The following is a 20,952-nucleotide window of genomic DNA, read 5'->3' as shown; positions in this document are numbered from 1 at the left end:
TATTCCTTTTTCATTCTACCAAGGTAAACTGTTGACTTGCCAAAAATATTACAACATAATCAAACAGCATGCACAACAAAGATCCTTCTTTCATCTTAGCAAAGAGAAAGATGTACCAAAGCTCTCCTTAGCATAATCTTACCACTGGTCTGCAAATGAGTAATTATCACCCTCTCAACACCCGTTACCAACCACTGGTGTTCATACCTGCTGAAGTGGCATACTTGCATTAAAAAGGTATGGTTTGAAACAAGAAATAAAGTGCTTTCTTGGTTTAGAAATGTTGTGTTGTAGAAAGCTTCCTATTGACAGGCTGAGAATTGGAACTGTTCAGCCTAGAGAAAAGAAGGCTCTGGGGAGACCTCATAGTGGCCTTCCAGTACCTAAAGGGGGCTGCAGGAAAGGTGGGGAGGGACTCTTTATCAGGGAGCTTAGAAATAGGACAAGGGGTAATGGCTTTAAATTGAAAGAAGGTAGATTTACATTAGACATGAGGAAGAAATTCTTCACTGTGAGGGTGGTGGCCCAGGGTACCCAGAGCAGCTGTGGCTGCCCCATCCCTGGAAGGGTTCAAGGCCAGGTTGGATGGGGCTGGGAGCCCCCTGGGCTGGGGGAAGGGGGCCCTGCCCAGGGCAGGGGGGTTGGAGCTAGATGATCTTTAAGGTCCTTTCCAACCCAAACCATTCTATGATGAGATGTTGCTATGATTTTTCAGTGAATCATGAAGTACACACTTGAAGAAATATCTTTTACATAGCATGGACCCAAATTCAGAGTAGACTAACCACGAATAGCATAACTGAGCAGCTCCTGTACTTCTTCACAGCATTTACAATATACACGGTAACTACACTAACCAAAATGATCTCATGTATATGCAATTCAATAGCCAGGGAGAATCCAGTTATCAATATGAGAAGCAATTTTTAAACTAGAACAAAACTCTGTGCTTAGTATGCTGCAAAGACAACAAAAAATAATGGCTCTTCTTTGACATAGACACCAGTACTTTTTATTTGGAAATATTTGAGAAATCTGTTGTAAGACTGTACAAGCATTTTTCCCTTGATAACTAATTAAATTAAATAATTAAGCAGAATTGGTTAATTTGTTCTCCTCAGACTGGGAAAGTATTGCAAAGTATTAATTCTGCCAGTACAGTGACTTTGTAGGGAAACATGGCAGTTCTTTACTGCCACAAGCATCATAAGAACCTGTCTTAATTTTGGAAGGACTTTTAGGATCAAATCACAGGAGCATAGGAAAATCCTACCAATAACATGCGATATGGCCCTTGCTAGATCACAACCTTTTTAATTACCTCATCATATCTGGCTCGATTTTACTTTACATTACTCCACAGAACTTACTTCTTCTCAGCGATTTATGGTAGAACATAATCAGACCTAGGATACATAAAATAATTTATTCCACTAACTTTAATCTCCTGCATAACTCCTGTCACATTATTCCCTGCTTTATCAATGACCTGATTCAAATGAGAATGTCAGTTTATAACTTCATTTAAGTATCCCTGAACAGCAATCTAATACCCCTAATAACTACTCTGGTTACAAGAAACCCTCTCCATTTTAGAGAAGATAAACCCCAAGAATTACTAGTTCATATCTATTTAAATAGATTTTAAGATTGCAAGGAAACAGTCTGATCATTTAGCCACACTTTACTCTGAAATGTCCTCCACAAATTCCTGAATGTAATTCTAGCATCCACTTATTTCTAAGCTGCTTTCAAGAATGTTACCAGCAATTATTTTTACTTAAAAACCCCTCGTTTTTGACTGAAAAGTTTATCTGAAAAAAGTGCTAGAAGAAACACATGCTTATCAGTGCTCTGATACAGTTTTAAGATAATCATGAAAGATTTCTCAGTGCAGTTATAAAATTTAATATAGTTCAGCACCACATAACTTACACTTAAAAAGGTTGTTCATAATATTTATTACCCTCTAGTTGCACTATTACTGTTCAGCCATCCATTTGAATTGAGGCATCCTTCATCATCCATATACCTCAGACTTTCTCTTTGATCTCTAATAGTAAATTTAAAGGCTGAGTAAATGTTCTTTGAAACACATAGTGTGGCACAGCTGCTTATTGTTACATAGAAGACAGTAGGTCATTAAAATTGAAACTCAATTAATACAGTGGAACATCCCTCTAATCATCCCAACTTTGAAGTAATACCCCTTTTGGTGCTATCTCTAATTTACAGTTAACTAGTATTCTTCAAGTGGAATAACAGTCAAGCTTTGGTTAAGGTCAGAATTAATAAAGCACATCTTTCATTAAAAGACAGACTGCTATTGGCAATGTACCCAGCTCTGGTATCCATACTTACAACACACAGCAAACACCCAACAGATATGCAGCCTAGCATGTTAATCACATGAAACTCATCAAGTCTGTAGTTTTTACCAGTTTGCTGAAGGTTGTTATAATCCTACAAGAAAGTACTTCAGCATTATTTAGTTAACTACACATTATTTTTTTATCAGTGCTTTAGAAACATTCTGATTAGCACAGGGTGAGCTAAATCTTTGCCTCAAAGTGTAACTGAATCAAAACAAAACCTTAGGGATTCAAGTTTATGTAGCTTTTCACTTTTTCTTGCCCCCTTATCAACACTGTTTGTGGTTCAGCCAGTGACACAGTTAGAAAAAAAAAATAACTATTTTAAAGAATTTTCAAATCTGCCAGTGTCATGAGGCACCTCATGTTTGATTTCATTTCCTAGCTCAAATACCAAATCAAAGTATTAGAGATGGGTGAATTTGAATAAACACAGGGGCAAAGGCAACACAAATTTGTGGGCCTTCACTTACCATATGAACACTAGCTGAACTATCAATACCAGCTTCATGAGTAGACTAACAGCTGACTGATCACAAAAAGTAGAACAGAAACATAACCAGTCTTCCAAAATGCTCTCATTCTTTGAAAATTAAGAAAAAAATTCTGCAAGTTCATTACTGATGATGCACAACTTTGTAACAATGTCAGGCACTCAGATTCATGAAGATGTCACCCTTTTTCTCCCTAAGAAAAAGCCATCAAGACCACGGGGATGGGAATTCACAATGTAGCTACTGAGGAGCTTTACTGCAGCCAGATCTGCATCCTATCTGTGCTGTAGGTGATCACTCGAAAAAACAAAATGGGAAACTGAAAGAGATTCTACATGTCACTGACTGCCATCCATAATCCAAGCCACTTCTTTAAAACACTATTATTTTAATCTTAGGCTGATACGCATGGGTATGAGCTATGCTTACTAAGGCACAGGCTGTGCCCGACGCTCTCCAAAATCCGGTCTGTCCAACCACATCTACCTCCAAGTCTGGTGATCCAACCACCCAGAGGAGTGAGAACTGCCCTATGTCACCAGATGGATCTGGCTATGTAATATGTTCCCTGAAGTTCAAGAGCTCTCTTTCAAATTAGTGTAGTTAACCTCAGGGAATTATTCCTTAATTGCAGTGTATTTTTCCATTGTAGCAAAAAAAGAAATCATTTATTGGGACAGACATCCCTGGCTTTCTGAAACTCACAATCCAAGAAAGTTTTAGCTAAACTTATAATAAGACTGTAATTTTAAGCTTTGTTATCATATAGTTATGCATTTTAAAAATAATCTTCTAGTATAGAATTTGTCATGCTTCGACTAAGACCCAAGGCAATTTCAGCTTCAAATGCTAAATTCACTCTTTTACCTACTAAAGTTATAAGACCTTTAAAACTTTTTTTTTTTTTTTGTTTCAAAAAAGCATTGGGAACTTTTCTGTATGCAACTCAAAACCAGCTGTACTTTGCAAGTAAAAACTTTCCAAGTGCCTGGCTCTCTGCAGATTTTTGGCAAATCTATTTGAAAAATTGAAAAGAGGGGGCCTGAGCCAAAGCTTACTGAAGTCTATGGAAAAACTCCCATAGATTTCATCAGGATTTGGATTAGGCTCTAAAAAAATCTGAAGTAATTGAAAAATCAGTTCTGCATGTACAGAAGATGAAATTTTCACTAGGTTTAGATTTATTAGACTCCTTTATGGTAATGTGGAAGAGTAAATACATTATAAGTGGTGTTAGTGATGTACATATATTTTTGCACTTTTAATTCACCACAGAGTTCCACACTCATACATGTTCCTTACACTGCCTACATAATAAAAATTATTAATTCAATCCCACATACACAAACACCTTTACTTCATTTTAAAAAGACCTGAATATTGAAAAAAAAAAAAAAATATTAACACCATTGTAACTCAAGCGATATTTTTTTTTTTTTTAATTTAAATTGAGGACCAAACAAAATACAGGAAATCACTATCTCATTCTGGGCACACTTGCTCAGAATACTTTAGAATAATGCAATACTTGCAATTTCAGCAAAGATTCATCTAGTTTATGGCAGTGTAATAGAAGAATCAGGTTTACTCAACCTAAACATGCCAGCAAACAAAGAAAGGTAGGAAATACAAAAAAAAATGGGTTCTGGTACCTGAAATAATTGCCACAACATCTCCTGGTGTGTAAACAGTTTCATCTCTGCCAACTAAAGGATGCTACTTCCAGTCAGAAGAAACTGAATAAGCCATTAACCTTGATATATTCTGGCTTAAGCTACATATTTCATTAAAATAAATACTTACAATCAACCCAAGAGAAATGTTGCACACACAAATAGAAACGAAAAAAGGAAAGGCTCCCAAAGAACCCGTTTTAAAAGAGGACGGGTGATCTGGAAATTATCCTCCACCCTTTCCCCCTCAATCCCCCTGTAATATCTCAGCCCAATACCTTTTTGTGGATGGATATGCTTTGCCAGGGTTGTACTTGGGTAAAGTAGACACTCACTGCAATTTTGTGGTGGTCTTGTCTAGATAGAGACTGGAAAAGGAAAGTAAGGTCATCTAAATTGCAGAGCTAATTACGATCTTCAAATGCCTACAGCTCATGTACAAATACTATTGCACTCCATCATATAGGCTGTTCTTGAAATATCACAGGACACAGAAGTTTAAAGAAACCAAGGAAAACCTGCAAAGTGGAAATCCAAAGTATGCCTGGACATACAAGACTAATTCCCCATTAACAGAATACCTTAAATAAAAGGATTATGCTATATTATAAAAGTTTGGCTTTGTTTAAAAATAGCACCCTCAGCAAGTTTGCAGACAACACCAAGCTGTGTGGTGGGGTCGACACACTGGAGGGAAGGGATGCCACCCAGAGGGACCTGGGCAGGCTGGAGAAGTGGGCCTGTATAAAACCTCATGAAATTCAACAAGGCCAAGTGCAAGGTCCTGCCCACGGGTCAGGGCAATCCCAAGCACAAATACAGGCTGAGTGATGAGTGGATTGAGAGCAGCCCTGCAGAGAGGGACTTCAGAGTAGTAGTGGATGGAAAACCGACTACGAGCCAGCAATGTGCGTGCTCAGCCCAGAAAGCCAACTGTATCCTGGGCTGCATCGAAAGCAGCGTGACCAGCAGGTCGAGGGGGGGGATTCACCCCCTCTGCTTCACTCTTGTGAGATCACACCTGGAGTACTGCATTCAGCTGTGGGGCCTCCAACGTAAGAAGGACATGGACCTGTTGGAGTGAGTCCAGAGGAGGCCACAAAGATGATCAGGGGGCTGGAGCAGCTCCCCTATGAAAACAAGCTGAGAGCTGAGCTTGTTCAGCCTGGAGAAGAGAAGGCTCTGGGGAGACCTTATACTGGCATTCCAGTCCTTAAAGGGGGCTACTGGAAAGATGGGAAGGGACTCTTTATCAGGGAGCATAGAAATAGGACAAGGGGTAATGGCTTTAAATTGAAAGAGAGTAAATTCACATTAGGCATAAGGAAGAAATTCTTCCCTGTGCGGGGGGTGAGGTGCTGGCCCAGGGTGCCCAGAGCAGCTGTGGGTGCCCCCTCCCTGGAAGGGTTCAAGGCCAGGTTGGACGGGGCTGGGAGCCCCCTGGGCTGGGGGAAGGGGGCCCTGCCCATGGCAGGGGGGTTGGGACTAGGTGGTCTTTAAGGTCCCTTCCAACCCAAACCATTCTATGATTACATCATTTGTTACAGCCCCTAAAAATAACTATCTAGGTTTTACTTTTTTACTTGCTACTATTGAGTCTTCTGAAATGGAAGGTCAGAGGCGCTATGATTTCTCCTTTAGCAATACTTTTTCCGTGGTTTTGAACAATTAGCTTATGAGTGCAGATTTTAGAAGCTTATTTCTGCTTGTGGTCTCTCAAGGACTCAAACAATATAGAAAATAAAGCCCAATGACAGGCACAATCATTAGGGGAAATTCTTTCAACTGACAGTTATTTTCACCAAAAGCTTACCTCAACATTATGAATCATTTGTGACCACTTATACTTAAGTAGGACATATTAAAATTTAATGGATTTCAATTGAAAGAGCCAGCAACAGGATTGTGCACACCAAGGCACTAATGTGTTGATCCTAACTGTACTTAGATGAGGCAAGTTGGAATTGCAATCTTGCCAACTAAATTTCATAGTACAGCAAATGAATGAATCCCAAATCTCAAGTGGGATTTCTTTTTTATTCATTATGCATGACATTTTCTTCTTTAAATTATTAATTTTTTTAAAATGTTATTGCTTTAGCCTTCTTAACCTTTGTACTCCTTCACTCTGTGGTTTTTGCCAGCTGTAATATCAATTGAAGAGGGGGGATTTTCTAAACAACATAATAAAAACCTTTTCACAACCCTGCACACAAATATGTCTTGTTACACTTCCACCTTATTTTGCCCTTCTTCACGACACTGGAATCTTGGAATGTCTTGAAAAAAAATGTATGCGCTTTCTAACAGTGCCTTCTTTTCAATACAAAAATAATTCCGGTATTTTAACATTGTTTATGTAATCCTCGAAAATTAACCACCTGGAGAACTATCATTTGAGTCCAGCAGAGTGAGGAAATTTGATTGGATTTGTTAAAATTAAAGACCACCTCAGACATTTTCCTTACTCTCTTCCCATGTCTGATATTCATTTTTAAACACGTTCACATGAACCATTCATAATGACATAACAAAAGTCCACAAGGCAAATTGGCTCACCACCATCTATTAATCTGTAACCTGTGTTTTAACAGTAAAACACCTAAAACCAACTCTACATAGGAGCTATGACACAAGACTGCAAAGCATGAATTCTATTTATACACGGGTGTTATTGGCTCATGGTATGACCTTGAAAGTCACTTAATCTCTGTATAGTTCAATTTTCCTTTCCTCAGAAATAAAATACAAAAGTTAATAAAACAATAGAAATTTAAGTTTTAAAGGGTAAAGAAAGTTACAATGGAAAGAAGTTACAAAGAGTAAAAATTCACATCAGAGAGCCAAACAATCAATGTTTCTGGCTCCACCAAGCTGTTCTTAAGCTTTTCTTGAGCAACCACAAAATCTTGTTGCTGTAAGCACTCCCAAAATTCTCCCTAATGATTTGCTACTCCCCTTCCTTTTCACTAAATCAGCTTTATGGGGCAAGGGACATATTTTATTCTCAAAAATAGAACCTGAATAGTTTAAAATGTTCAATATATTACTATTTGCTTATTTCTAGGCTTTATATTAAGATAGGATTGCTCATCAAGAACAGCCGATAAATTTTTGCAAAAATATTTTAAATGTGGTGAACTAGAAGTCACATTAAAGTTGCAGCACTGTATCTTGTCCCATTATATACCATATCATGTCTCATTATTAGTCAGCATGACACAATGTAACAGAAGTGCATGAAAATGCTAAGGGCTGTAGGAGTTATGACAATTTCTTTGTTCTTATTATCATTCTTATGTGATTATAATCTTCGATTAGATGGAGAGAAGAAAGTTAGGCTTAAACTGGCAAAACAGCTCAGCTGTGCAGAGCTGCACAAGTTGACTACAGAAGTAGACAATCATCATACTGTTTATGGATTTAATCCCTGTTACACCTTTGTCAAATCTTGATAAAATCTCATTGCCTGATTGATCCACACTAGTGCCACAGGATTTTATCTACAGTTACTGCTTTGGGCCACCCAGATTGACAGCTGACCAGGAAAAGGGTCTTTCCTACCCTTTTATTGCCACCTCTCACTGTCAGAGTCATTTACTCCCTTTACTCCATTCTGTGGCTAGTTGTAGTGTTACTTGCTCCAAGTATCACAGTAAAGGAACTGTAGATATAGTTGCACAGACATCAAAGGGCACAGTATGGAGAGGGAAGTCAGGGAAGCGTAATGTAGAGAGGAGAAATGCAAAAAATAATTGAGGAAAAACAGAGAAAACCAAACAAAGCAGAGCCACAGTTAGCCTTACTAGAAGGAAGGACTACAAAAAAGATAAAAAGTACACATTTTATCAAATGTTTGTTTGCCTTAGGGCAGTATGAAAAGTATGGGAAGTTTGAAAAAACTTATACAGTGATGATGGATCTGGTTTTTTTTCAATGCAAGTAGTACCCAGATAAAGGTTTCTCTGCGCAAAGTTCTGTAGGGGAAGCCCAGCTTCTACAGGCAAGAAAGAACAAACATGTACTTATTAAAATGCAAACATACATTAACTTTCAAAACAGATAAATATGTCTATAAGTTTTGAGCACTTAAGAAAATTAAAGTTAATGAATGAGATACTTTACATAGCTATACTTCATATATATATATATATATGAAACAAATTTAACAGCAAATATAAGAAAAATGTTATTTTTGTATTTAAATGCAGAGATCCGTCTTTTTTATATCATCGCATACATTAAAAAATACTTTTTCACTCTTAGTAAACAACTCGCTTCCTGGGGGAATCAGTCTTTCAAGGTACTTTATTGATCAACCTGTATGATTTTAAGGAAGCCAGAAAGGATGAGTTAGAGCTTTCATTGCAACAGTTAAAGTGAGTTAATGTCAATTTCATATTTAAGGGCCTGAGCCAACAAATCCATAGGAATGAACTGGCATGCAGCGGTTTATATGTGTGCTTTGAAAGCCTCTGTGTACTTTAAGAAGAAAGTCCCCAGCAAACTGACTTTCAATGAGAAGAAGGCACTTCTATTAAGTTTAGATTCCTGAGATCACAGATACTTACCAATGTCCTCTAGACACTTTTTAAAATGGTACTGTCTTATGAAACTGTGGACACAGGTGACAAACACTATGATAAAGATGGGTAAAATGTTGAATCTCTGGTCAATGACAGTTTCCATGGACCTCAGTGGACCATCAGTTCTATCAATCAGTACTGACCAATCTTCAGGTATACAAAATCCTTGCAAGTACATGCAGCAAGCTTTGTGAATAAAACTTTACTGCCACTTTTCCTTACATAGATTTAAAAAGCATTGTTGAAAAGCTTTATGAATATGCAATATATTTAAACTAAAATAAGAAAAAATATCTAAAAGCATTATTTTAAGATTTACTCAAAGGAAAAAAGTAGTTTAGTATTTTATTGCTACAGAAAACATATGGAAAATATCTTAAGTGATTATCACACTTCATAATAGATCATAGTCTTCTGTGGAGATAAACACTGGACTTGTGTCACATCTATGAGAAAAAAATATACTGGCAACTTTTATACACTTCTCTACACCATCAAGAGGAAACACAAAGCTGTCAATGCACCACGATCTCAGGCTCACAATACTTAAGTTACAGGAAAAGTTTTCAAACCATGATCTGTGAGCCTCCTGTGATTTTCAGACTATCTGCTGGTAATTCAAAAGCATTGTCTATTCCTCGGTGCTGACTTCTGTGCCCTCTTCAGGCTGCTAAATTACTTTTGAATAATTTTAAAGTATGTGGTTCTAACTTCTCCAGGCAAAAAAAAATTACTGTAGTTGTTATTGAGATAACATTACCATGACTGATAGGAATCTGTTTGAGTACAAATGGCAGACAGTACATTTCACAAGACATTCTGTGTTAAAGTCCATACTATGAAGCTTGAGAATACCTGAGTTATACTGTGTGTTCCTTTCTCTAGTGACTAATAAAGTATTGATAATTAACAGTGTAAGAGAGGAATTTGCAACAACAATCCTGTTTTTTCAGATCAAACTATTATTAGTCCTTTTTTACAGTATACTCAGTGTACTAAGAACTCTGCAGCAATGTTTATGTCTTATATATATATATTAAAAAATGAATATTGCTCTTCCAGTAACTCAAATCCACATGTTTTTCCAATTAGTCCTGATATTCTCCTCAAGTTTAGTAGCATGTAAACAGAGAGTTCCTTAAGGAATATGACACATTCTGTTGCATCCCAGTTTTCCAGTTAAGAACACAGCTTCAAAATTGGCAATATTCACTCATGGATATCACTACAGGATTCTGAAAATAAATTTTTATAAACTCATGCAAGAAAACAAACAAACAAACAACAACAAACAAAAACTAGCTACCATATAAGCTATCAAGAGATATTGTTCAGTCTTGTCCAAGGTGTTTAAGAGTATAGATAAATTTTGTCACTGATATTCCAGATACATTAACCCCATCGCAACACAGAGGAGAAAACTAGATGGGCAGTCAGCTTGACTTCTAGCTCTGCCTTTATATAAATCTTAAATATTACATTTACAGAAAACTATTTGCAAATCCTTTCCTGAATGCAAAATATTCCTCCTTTTTCCTTATAATTTCAGTTCTGAAGATCCAGTTGACCTGAGGAGATTACAGTCTTTGGCATTCCACAGATTTCAGTGACCTGTAACTGATTTCCAGGTTAAGTACCAGTTTCTCTACTGCTCCAGTTATATTCAACGATGTAAGCAGCTCATGCTAAAGCACAATACAAAGATCTCCTAACCAAACAAAAAGAGAAATAATTACTGAAGTCCAGTTAAAAAAAAAAAAAAAAAAAAAAAGAAAAAAGATAGTTCAAAGAAAAGTAAAGTCCTACTTTAAATTTAAAAAGGCCTTGCTTGAACAAAGCGTTGAACCGATACAAGTGTCATTTGCACACCAGGAACTACTATAGGAAAAGCAGGATCACACTCTAGCCAAAGAGTAGCTGAGATACTCAAATTATGGGTGAGGCAATATTGCAAATAGAGCTCCAAACAGACTGACACCTCAGCAAGTCTCCAAACAGCCACAGCTGACACTGCTTAAGGTTTTCAAAGCAATCCTGAAAAACACAGAGATATTATAGGAGACCTTTAAAAACTACAGAATTAATTCACTGCAGGTCATCAGGATTTATGCTATAAATTCGCACACCCATTAAACTCAATACATGACAACTTGGGTGGTCTACAGCACCTTTCCCCAGCACTTCCCTGGCACTGACCCACACTTTGGGTTGGCACCACTCCCTAAGCCCCTCAATGTTCCTCTCATCCAACTGTTTATGTATTGCCAAAGGCAACACAGTACATGATATAGCCTGATGTGGCTTACAGTTATAATCATATGTAGCCAATGATTCTGATTAACTTTTAATCATCCTTATAAGAATATTTTACATACTGGAAAACTATCATGTCCCTCCTCAACTTTCCTTTTTCCCTCAGAAAAAACAAAAAGCAAAATTGTTTCTATCATTTATAATTTTTGTGCCCACCTCTCTGAACTCCAGTCAAACTAAGTTTTTCTTAAGTTGTATTACCCTGTAATTTCAACTGAATATTTAGCATGAAGAATAGCAAGAAATAATAGTATCTCCTCATTAGAAGTCATATTTCTATGTCCCAAAGTTGTAATTCATCTTTAGTGGGATCATATTGCTGACTTCTATTCAGTTGTTAGTCCACTATAACCCCCAGAGTCTATCCTACAGCAACAGTGCTTAAGGAATAATTTCTTAATTTTTAGTTTGTCTGATTCTTACTTGCTAGCGTCCTTTGCACTTGTCTCAACTGAACACCATCTTACTGACTTAAATTCCTTCCTCTAATTGATCAAGATCAGAGTTATTACTCTTTCAATGATCTTGAAACTACCACTAGCTTGTTGCAAAACCACAATTTTAATGTTCATACTTCATATTCCATCACTGAAGGCATTAAAAAAAATAATGAACAAAACCAGATCCAGCAGAGACCATGGCATACCTCTAACATATACTCTTGGATTAACTACAAATACTGATAATTATTTTCTGAAGGCATCTTTCAAATAGTTGCTCACTTAAAGATAATCATCGGCTATTGAATGTGGCTTCAGGCAATTTCTCTAGATTTCAGGGTATACCATCTTGAACATATTAAATATAGCTTCTAGAAATCCAGCTTATTGTTACTGTGCTGCAATACCGGAAGGGTCCTAGGCACTTTTAAACAAATTTTTAAAAGTTGGTTGCTATACAAAAAGGAGTTTCCATCATTAAAAAAAAAACGGGCTTAAGAAAAAGTGGAATTGAACAAAATCTTCAAGCTAATGACAGCTACATTACCAAACAATTATGGTCCCATCTTTGGCTTGGCTTGAAGTTTAAACATCCTGAAGAACTTTCCCCTACATTAACTTCCAATATTTAACCATAAATCCTCAGAAACAAATTCAATTCTCACCATCTCCATGTATAATTCTACCTCATTTTCCTCTACCTGTTTCTGTTCCCTCCTTAAAGGACTGGGAGAAGGAGTTCCTCTATTTTATAGGCATTATGGAAGAGCTCTTTACTCAACAGCATATAATTATTTTGCATATTGGTCTCCCTTTATAAGGCATCATTCTCAATTTTTTTCATTGTGTAGACTGAGCAGGTATTTTTGTTTAGAATCAAGAGTGAGGCAAATTTCTTGATTATCCCCACTAACTGCACTGAGAAGTGGCCTTAGGCACATGAACTTTTTTTTTTAGGTGAGTCTAACCAGGCAGATGAACCCCGGGAACGCACTTAAAGCACTCCAACTGCTAATGGAGGACCAGTACATCAGACAGGAACAGAACTAGTTCAAACCCGCTCTGAAATGCATAGATAATACAAGTCATATTGCCAGCCTCAATCACTTTCCCTGCAGATCTGCTTCTAACAGACCACACTACCTGTCAATGTAGAGATAGGCACAGAAAACCCAAACAGGTGACAAGACAAACATGTTTTAAAAGCTTATTCTCCCAAGAAAGCTCCCAGTTTTCCCCAGTCTGTCCAAAGACAAACATGTACACAGTTTCAAAGCATACATCACATCCTGTTAATTACTTAAATGCTATGCTATTCTAAGCATTTGGCAGAAGTATTTATCTCTAATGAGCCTGTCCTGTAAATGAAGATGAAATGTCTTATTTTTAAGGTCCTCTGTACTTTTCCAGAAACATTCTCTCAACAGTTAATGAGTAAATGTATAAATGTACAGACCCTTTTATCAAGGCTTCAGGCTGAACTCTTAGAGAAAATAAGAAAGTTACATTAGGTTTTAGAATTTCTTTAAATTATACCTTCTTGTGACACTCTGAAGTGTTGGCCTAATTAGGTCATAATTTTGATTCTTAATTAGGTGATTTGATATTCAAAACAGCTACCCACCAGAGTCAGTAATTTTGAAAGTAAAATGATTTATTTTGGAATCTGTATTTGGATTACAGATTTTAATTCTTTTTAATGTAAGTCATGGCCAAAGGGCATTTCAAGTATAGCTAAAACAGTTTACATTGGGTGGGACATTGCTATATCAGGTCTCAACCGGCTCCTTACAGGTACTTAAGTTTTTCACTATTCATCATGTGAAATGGTAATCCTGGTCCCACATATCATCAATACATGGCTAACAGCCCACAGTCAAATATCTCACATTTTGCTTGGAATTAACTTCTTCATTATAATATTTTTATTTGAGAGGTAGTATAACTGTCTACCTGTACCACAATGTTAAAAATTATTCTTGTACATGTTGCTCATGCCTTCTTGGTGTTATTTTGGCCTCATGTAATAGAAAACAGATTAACATTTTTTTTAAATTTTAGTTTTACATATGCAACGTGGAGAGTATGACCAGATTGCTCTCCCAAGATCCTTCACCAAGAGCAAGATTTCTTCTAATTCATTTACAATTTTTAAAAGTTTTACTCTTTTTCTAACAGAATTAATCATAACAAAATTAAGCAGTCCCCCAAACTCAATAACACTGGTCAATTGAACAGGCATAAGTGAATTTTCTTATTAAATCAATTCATCTTATTAGCTTAGGTGGAAAAAGATGAACTGCATCTATTTAGACCTTTTCAAAATTCTTAGAAGGAAAAACAATGCCTACATAATCTTTTCAACATTCCACAAATGAAACACCTTTAACATATTAGTCTTGCAAAGAAACCCTAACAACAATTTGCAAAACTAATTTGATACTTATTCTAGCTCACTTCTTCACTTCACATGATCCAGATATGGGCATAGTCTACCACTAAAGAAAAATTTCTACCATTGCATAATCTGCAGCTGTTTTAAGGAATCATTTAAAGTAGCATATGCAAAGGAGGGCTGTACATAGTAATAACAAGGACTTCTGAGTTGCTGAAACATTCTACAGCCATTCAGATTATATTAAAGAGGAATTAAATTATTCTTTGTAATGTAAGAAAACAAAATACAGAAAATCAAGATACTGCCCTAACATAACTCCAAACTTGATCAAAAACAATACCCATCAAGACAAAATAATAAACTCGCAATTTTAAGCAAGAAATGTGCATATAATATATACTTTTCCCTACAGATGTGAAGACTGTTGTAGATGAAAGAGGTAATTGAGGCAAAAGACCGTAGCGATATTATGTGGTCTAGGAGACTTATGAAGCTGAATGAACACCCAACCCAAGTCAGAGCAGGAAGCTGGGAAAAAAAAGTTTTCAATTCAGCAGGAGAATCTGATGTTTATTAAGAGACTATCTGTTTCACTAGAGAAAAAAGGCAGGAAATAAAATGTCTTGCAACAGTATAAAGTTGCTAGCCTTCAGACTCTACAGAAAAGGTGTGGCTTTGCTCCCACTGTTACTCGAAGTAGGAATATAGAAAAGGACATGAATAAAATTGCCTTTAAAAAAAATGTTATTTCCATGACATTCATTTAGGACATGAATGAAATTTCTTTTAAAAACGTTATTTCCCTGACATTCATTTAAATCATTGTGCAATGCTCTGAAATCTCTACATGCCTTTTCCAAATGAGAAATATTCCTCGACACCTCCTTACACTGGTTTCATCATTAATTTCATGCTTTCTGTGACATATCACCTAGTCAACTAGTACTTTCTAACGTTGCAGATCTTCTTATTCAGTGTTATCACTATTTCATATGCATATGCCATAAAGCCAGTCATAGCAACTATAATAATTTCTCTATCAAGTGAGTAGGACTTTTCACTCTTCACTTTTCTATCATGTGTTAGAAATGCACACATGTATACATTCAGTTGAACAGTGCAAAGAACTAAGTTATAATTCTTTCAGAGCATAAAGATGACCATCTGGGGTCCATTTGCCACATTACTGTCATATGCTGTAAGAGCAGCAATAAGTGATCACATTGAGATAAAACTTAGATTTAAAATTATCTTATGACCTAACTCATTCTACTGGTCAGCAACACAATCACTGGTTTCCACAACCAGTGAAAAACAAACTGCTAACACAAACAAAAGTGCATAATTCTTAATTTTAATATACAAATACATACTTTGAATTATGAACATATACTTCATGTCTTACCTGGCACAACAGGAGCTTGCTGAGTGGCTGAGTCTGTACTTAAGGAAAGGCGACCACCTTTGGCCAATCTATCGCAGAAGAGGGTGATGTTCTTCTTCAGTCTGCTAGTATCTTTGGGCATGCACAACTGGCTGTTGAGAGTCAAGGCCTGTTCCTTAGAGCTCTTTGACAAACAAGTTCTTAACAAGTAAGAAATGGCAGTATCCACAGTTTCTTCCCAACCCTGAATAAAAGAAAAGGAAATAAAATAAAATTAGCTGAACTGTGATATGATATAGCATATTAAAACCAAAGTAACAAATCAAGGACTGAGAATTTTCAATTTACAAACATACATAAAATACAATTTGGGGGTTAATAAGTGTTGTGAACACCCAGTTCTTTAGCTTGTACAAGCAAAAACTTTACCAGCAAGCCTGAAAAAACTCCAAACTTGTTCCAAACTTATTGACAGAGAAATATAATTTTAATAAAAAATAATAATTTAAATAACAATATCAATAATACCAATAATAATAATACCAATAACAACAACAACAACAACAACAACAACAACAACAACAACAACAACAACAATAATAATAATAATAATAATAATAATAATAATAATAATAATAATAATAATAATAATAATAATAATAAAAATGGGCAGTATGTGACGTAACCATTAAATTCAGTAGTTGTATTAATAACTGAAGACTAGAAGTTCCTGGATACAACATTTAGAATTAAGAACAGAATTGAGATGTAAATACAAACATAATAATTAGTATTTAACATTATGCTGAAGATATGCCATGGTCAGGAAAAAAAAAAAAGGGTATGAATTATACGTTCTTTGGAATCGCTGTTGAAGATTCTGACAACATGCCAATAGCATAGAACATCATGGCTGCAACCCAAAGCTGCCGATATTCAGTATGCATACATCAGACCAATTAACTTCAAGTTGTGATACCCACAGCATTAGCAGAGATGTGCCAGTGCTCTGATGAACCAGGACTTAAGATTTCTTAGAGCATAGAGTGAGGCTGTAAGCATTTATGAGAAGAGCAGCTTAGTAAACAGTTCAGTTAAAACAAGCAGCTATCTATGGAAAATCTTTCAGGAGGAAAAATTACATTCATTGTCATATTCAGTATACGTACTTCCACAAAATAAGGTGTTTACTCCTGCAAGTAACACTCAGTAAAAGCAAATAAGTTTATTTTCATAAGGCAACTTGAAAAGCACCTTTAAAAGTTAGGTTCAAGTTTGTAATCTGTACTATGGCTTTCAGTGACGCGAACAAATCAAAGACATTTTTCGAGTAAGAATTCTGGATAGCAGAAGTCTAATTATTTGTGACAAAGTGATTAGGTTAATGTGTAATATCTAATGTATGATGTCTACCTCATTTATGCAGTGTGCAATGCAGAATTGACTCTTTATGATACATTCTGCAATCTTAAATTACACTCTATGATGAGACATGATCAAAGTGTATAAATAATGAAGCTGCAAGTTAGTCAAAAAGCCTGCTCATGTCTTTTCATTACTATCTTACAGAGCTCAGACAGAATTAGCAATTAATATGAAGGACTTTGTGGTCTGCTAACTTCAGGACTCATAACATCTCTTAGTATTCAGCAACCTGTAAGCGAGTTTTATATGTGCTGCCTACATGTACAGGGAAGTAATAATCAATGGCTGCAGTATAAGTGTCTGTTCTCTTGATACTCCTGATTGGTTGGAACTTATGTTGGAAATAGTCTTTATTGACTTTAGAAGTTTTGAGGCTACAGTCTGAAATCACCCAAATCTACCTGCTGCTAAGCCAACAGAAAGTAACACCAAGGTAGCTATTTACACGGTGATTACTCAGGAAGAACAAAAAGAAAATTCAAGTATCCAGTTGTAGTTAATAACCCCAGAATCTTCTAGTTTTTAAGCTCTTCCTCATGATACATTCTACCTAATTGAAAATGCTCAGCTGAATAGCAAAATCATCTACCTATCCAAATTTCCATGACTGGGTAAGTGTAACAATTTAAAGAATGATGGTGTCTACCCTGTCAAGCAAATAAGGTCTGTGAATTTCTTTTATTAGATACATATGGCTTTTGTGAAGGCAAAGGTACTACTTTTGACACAGAGAAGCAAAGGCCATCCTTCCTGACCTTGTTACTAGATAAGAACGGGTCCAGGACAGATGGCTACCAGTAAGTAATCAAGTACGTCACTGAGACCACACATTCATATGCACTTCATCCTGGTCCAAACACACACTATTCTTAATAGTGTCCTGAAAATGTGTTGTATGTATATAAAGCATTTATATTTTGCAAAGGAACAGGATCAACTAGTGGGGTTTTTTTAGTTAACACTTGCCTTTCTTGACTTCAGAACAATGACAACATTAACCTACTGTCTCATCTGGATTTCCTCTGCAAAAAACATGTACATTAGAAAAATCATGCCAGTCAATCAATGTTGTGGTAGCTTAACATTTTTCATATATTCTAGAAAGATTCCATTGGAATGTAATCCATCCACTGACCTCTGATGGTGACAGGAAATAATCCATTCCACAACCAATTTAAAGAGGTTAATGAGCTGGTAAATGCTGTCTACATTCCCACATAGTGGGTAATGAAACTTAATATGTATAAAGCATCAAAAACAGTCAAGCCAGGCACTCCTAATTACCCTACAAATCATGAAAAATAAGACAACATAAACATAAGAATCTGAGTTTCACTAAAAGACAAAGAAACATGTGATTAAATGGTGTCAGCATACAGTAGCTGAGAAGATGGCCAATGTATCCCATCAAATAAGTTATAAAAATGCAGGTAAAAGGAGCATTTAAATAAGGAGACTGAAATACAAGCTAATGAAAGTCAGGAAATTAAAAGTGGCTAGTATTCTGCCTTTGGCTCACACAGGTATGTTTTACTTTGTAGCATAGCCTTAACATTTTCCAACCCTTGTTCCTGTATTTAATTTCCATGTAAAACTGGTTTCTCAGTAGACCATAAAACTATCTTCTCCAATTCAAGGACTGTTGACCTAGTAAGTCCAGTCAAATCCAAATCAGCCTCTATGATTAGTTAAAGAGTACACAAAAGCTACACCTACATGAAAAAAATCTTAACGGAACTTTGTTGAGGTGATTTTATATAACTAAGAATTAACGGCCACAAATAAGACTGCATTTATCAGCAATTTTTATTGGTGAAAGGGGAGAACTGAAGGAACAAGAAAAATTCTTCACCTCTTATGAGTTAAAAAAAGCTAAAAAAATAAAAGTGTGCTAGTCTACAGCCCACACTGAAGAATGATTCTACAGCCATAGTTGTAATATTCACTAATGGCTTTCTGTGCAGTATCGTGCATATTGAGGTCTGAAAGGAACATCTTTAACAGAAATCTTCAACAGAAGTGTGATACCAATAACCCATCATCCTTCAACCAGCAAGCATTGCCACAACAAACGTGAGTCAAGACTCACAGAAATAGGTATTATTAAATGCAAATTCTTCATATTGACTATATCACCTGAAATAGATATGAAAAATGCTTAATTCATCAATTTAACTTTTTCATTGGGAAAGTCTTGGCTTCATATTTTGCATGTATACATTATTATTTGTCTCTTGTAGGTAATAGGTAGACATTGACACTTTCTTTTAACCAAATCATATGCACTGCAGGAGTCTGAAGATCAAATATAGATTTGTGATATTAGCAGGACTAAGATTATCCTAGTACACATCAATTATATTCCATATATATTAAGGATCCTCAGGTATCATGGCATGTCTGAGTGTGACCATGATTATACATTCAATTTCACTCTGGCATAAGGTTTAATCTAGAGTACCTGATTTTTAGGAAAATTTTTAGGTTCTACCATTTGCCAAACAAGAAGAAACCTCCAAAAATACGTTCCCTGCAGGGTAAATGACTAACCTAGCATTATTATAAAATTCTAGACAATAAAACTGGAGGCCCATCCAGCATGTGAGATCTCACGCTGCAGGTAAATTGTCAGGCTGTAGAAAGGGCACTGATCCTGTGACACAATATGCAGATGGGGAATGCAGATACTAGTGCAGTTTGAGGGCAAGCCCTGTTGGAAGGCACAGCACTGTAGCCTACCACTTGGCTGCAAGACTCCACACCCCAAGAGTTTAGCTGGTCAACAGACAAGGTCAGCTAGACATACGTAAGGGCAGGATCTGAGAGAAGGATTTCAATATTGTTTCTAAAATGCATAGGACATGCGTATACAGGAAGAAGCATGAAATAGGGCCTAACTGTTGTTAGATTTGATAGGTCTACTCAAATAGTTTAGGTTCTTAAAAGATTTATACTGTATAACTGTCCACAAGCATTTTCTTAAGATTTTAGATTCCCCTTGACTCCATCAATAGCATCATTCATAAATCACTGGAAATTAATTAAGTGAAAGATGAAGTACTGGTTAAGCTAAGTTGCTCCTACTGAGGTCCAGTCAAAATCCTGTCTAGTTGCATGGCACAGAAGTTTACAGCAGTTGTTTTCCATTACAAACACATACAAAACTAAAAGTACCAAGTCCATTTTCTAAAGACACTAAAGTGGTTTCACTTGGAAAACACTAAAAATCAGCCCCTGCCGCAAACACCACACTGGAATTTCTAGCAGATAAAGTGGTTTTGCCTCATGTTTCCCCTCAGAACAGGGGTGAACTGCTTCCAACACAGACAAGATCTAGTAAATATGAGAGAGACCCTGTCATACCACTTTGAACAAAAAAAAAAAAAAAAAAAAAAAAAGATATTTTATGTACAACTTTTACCACATGCACGTTCTATGAAAAATAGGAGCATCTGTTGCTTTTTAACTGAAAATCTTCAACACATTTTACCAAATTTTAAGCTGTACTTAAGCAGATAATGAATAAACTGAAAGTCTACCCTTCTCCATATTATTTAATATCAGACTTTATTAAAATTTGTTCTGAGACACTGAAGGTTTTGACACACAAGCCACTGATTTTAGCTAATGGCAAACACACATCCAGACAGCCAAGCCAAGCCTCATCTAACTGATGAACTCTATAGATACAGTGATTTGACTAATCATTGAGAAACAGTGAGCAGTCAAACCTATGACTTGTAAGCATAGCCTACAGAACTATCTTAAACATATAGAAGGTGGATAAAACCTAGGTAAAAATTTTTAAACATATTATTAAGCCTTCTGAAAATATGACACCACTAATATTAATCAAGTTTTACCTGG

The 20,952-nt window shown here is 36.1% G+C and overlaps 1 protein-coding gene across 4 annotated transcripts in view; it reads right to left on the bottom strand.

Annotated features, from left to right (window-relative positions):
• The window catches only part of BBS9 (Bardet-Biedl syndrome 9), a 306,857-nt gene that overhangs the window by 131,150 nt on the left and 154,755 nt on the right, over nucleotides 1-20,952 (bottom strand). For all 4 annotated transcript variants that reach the window (XM_042806281.1, XM_042806280.1, XM_042806282.1 and 1 more), the window contains one exon: nucleotides 15,682-15,904. In XM_042806281.1, coding sequence (XP_042662215.1) covers nucleotides 15,682-15,904 — 223 coding nt within the window. The remainder of the gene's footprint in view (nucleotides 1-15,681; nucleotides 15,905-20,952) is intronic.

The sequence above is a fragment of the Tyto alba genome, unplaced genomic scaffold (genome assembly GCF_018691265.1).
Source record: "Tyto alba isolate M040663 unplaced genomic scaffold, T.alba_DEE_v4.0 Super-Scaffold_46, whole genome shotgun sequence".
Lineage (NCBI taxonomy): Eukaryota > Metazoa > Chordata > Aves > Strigiformes > Tytonidae > Tyto > Tyto alba.
This window is presented reverse-complemented; position numbering and strand designations above follow the sequence as displayed.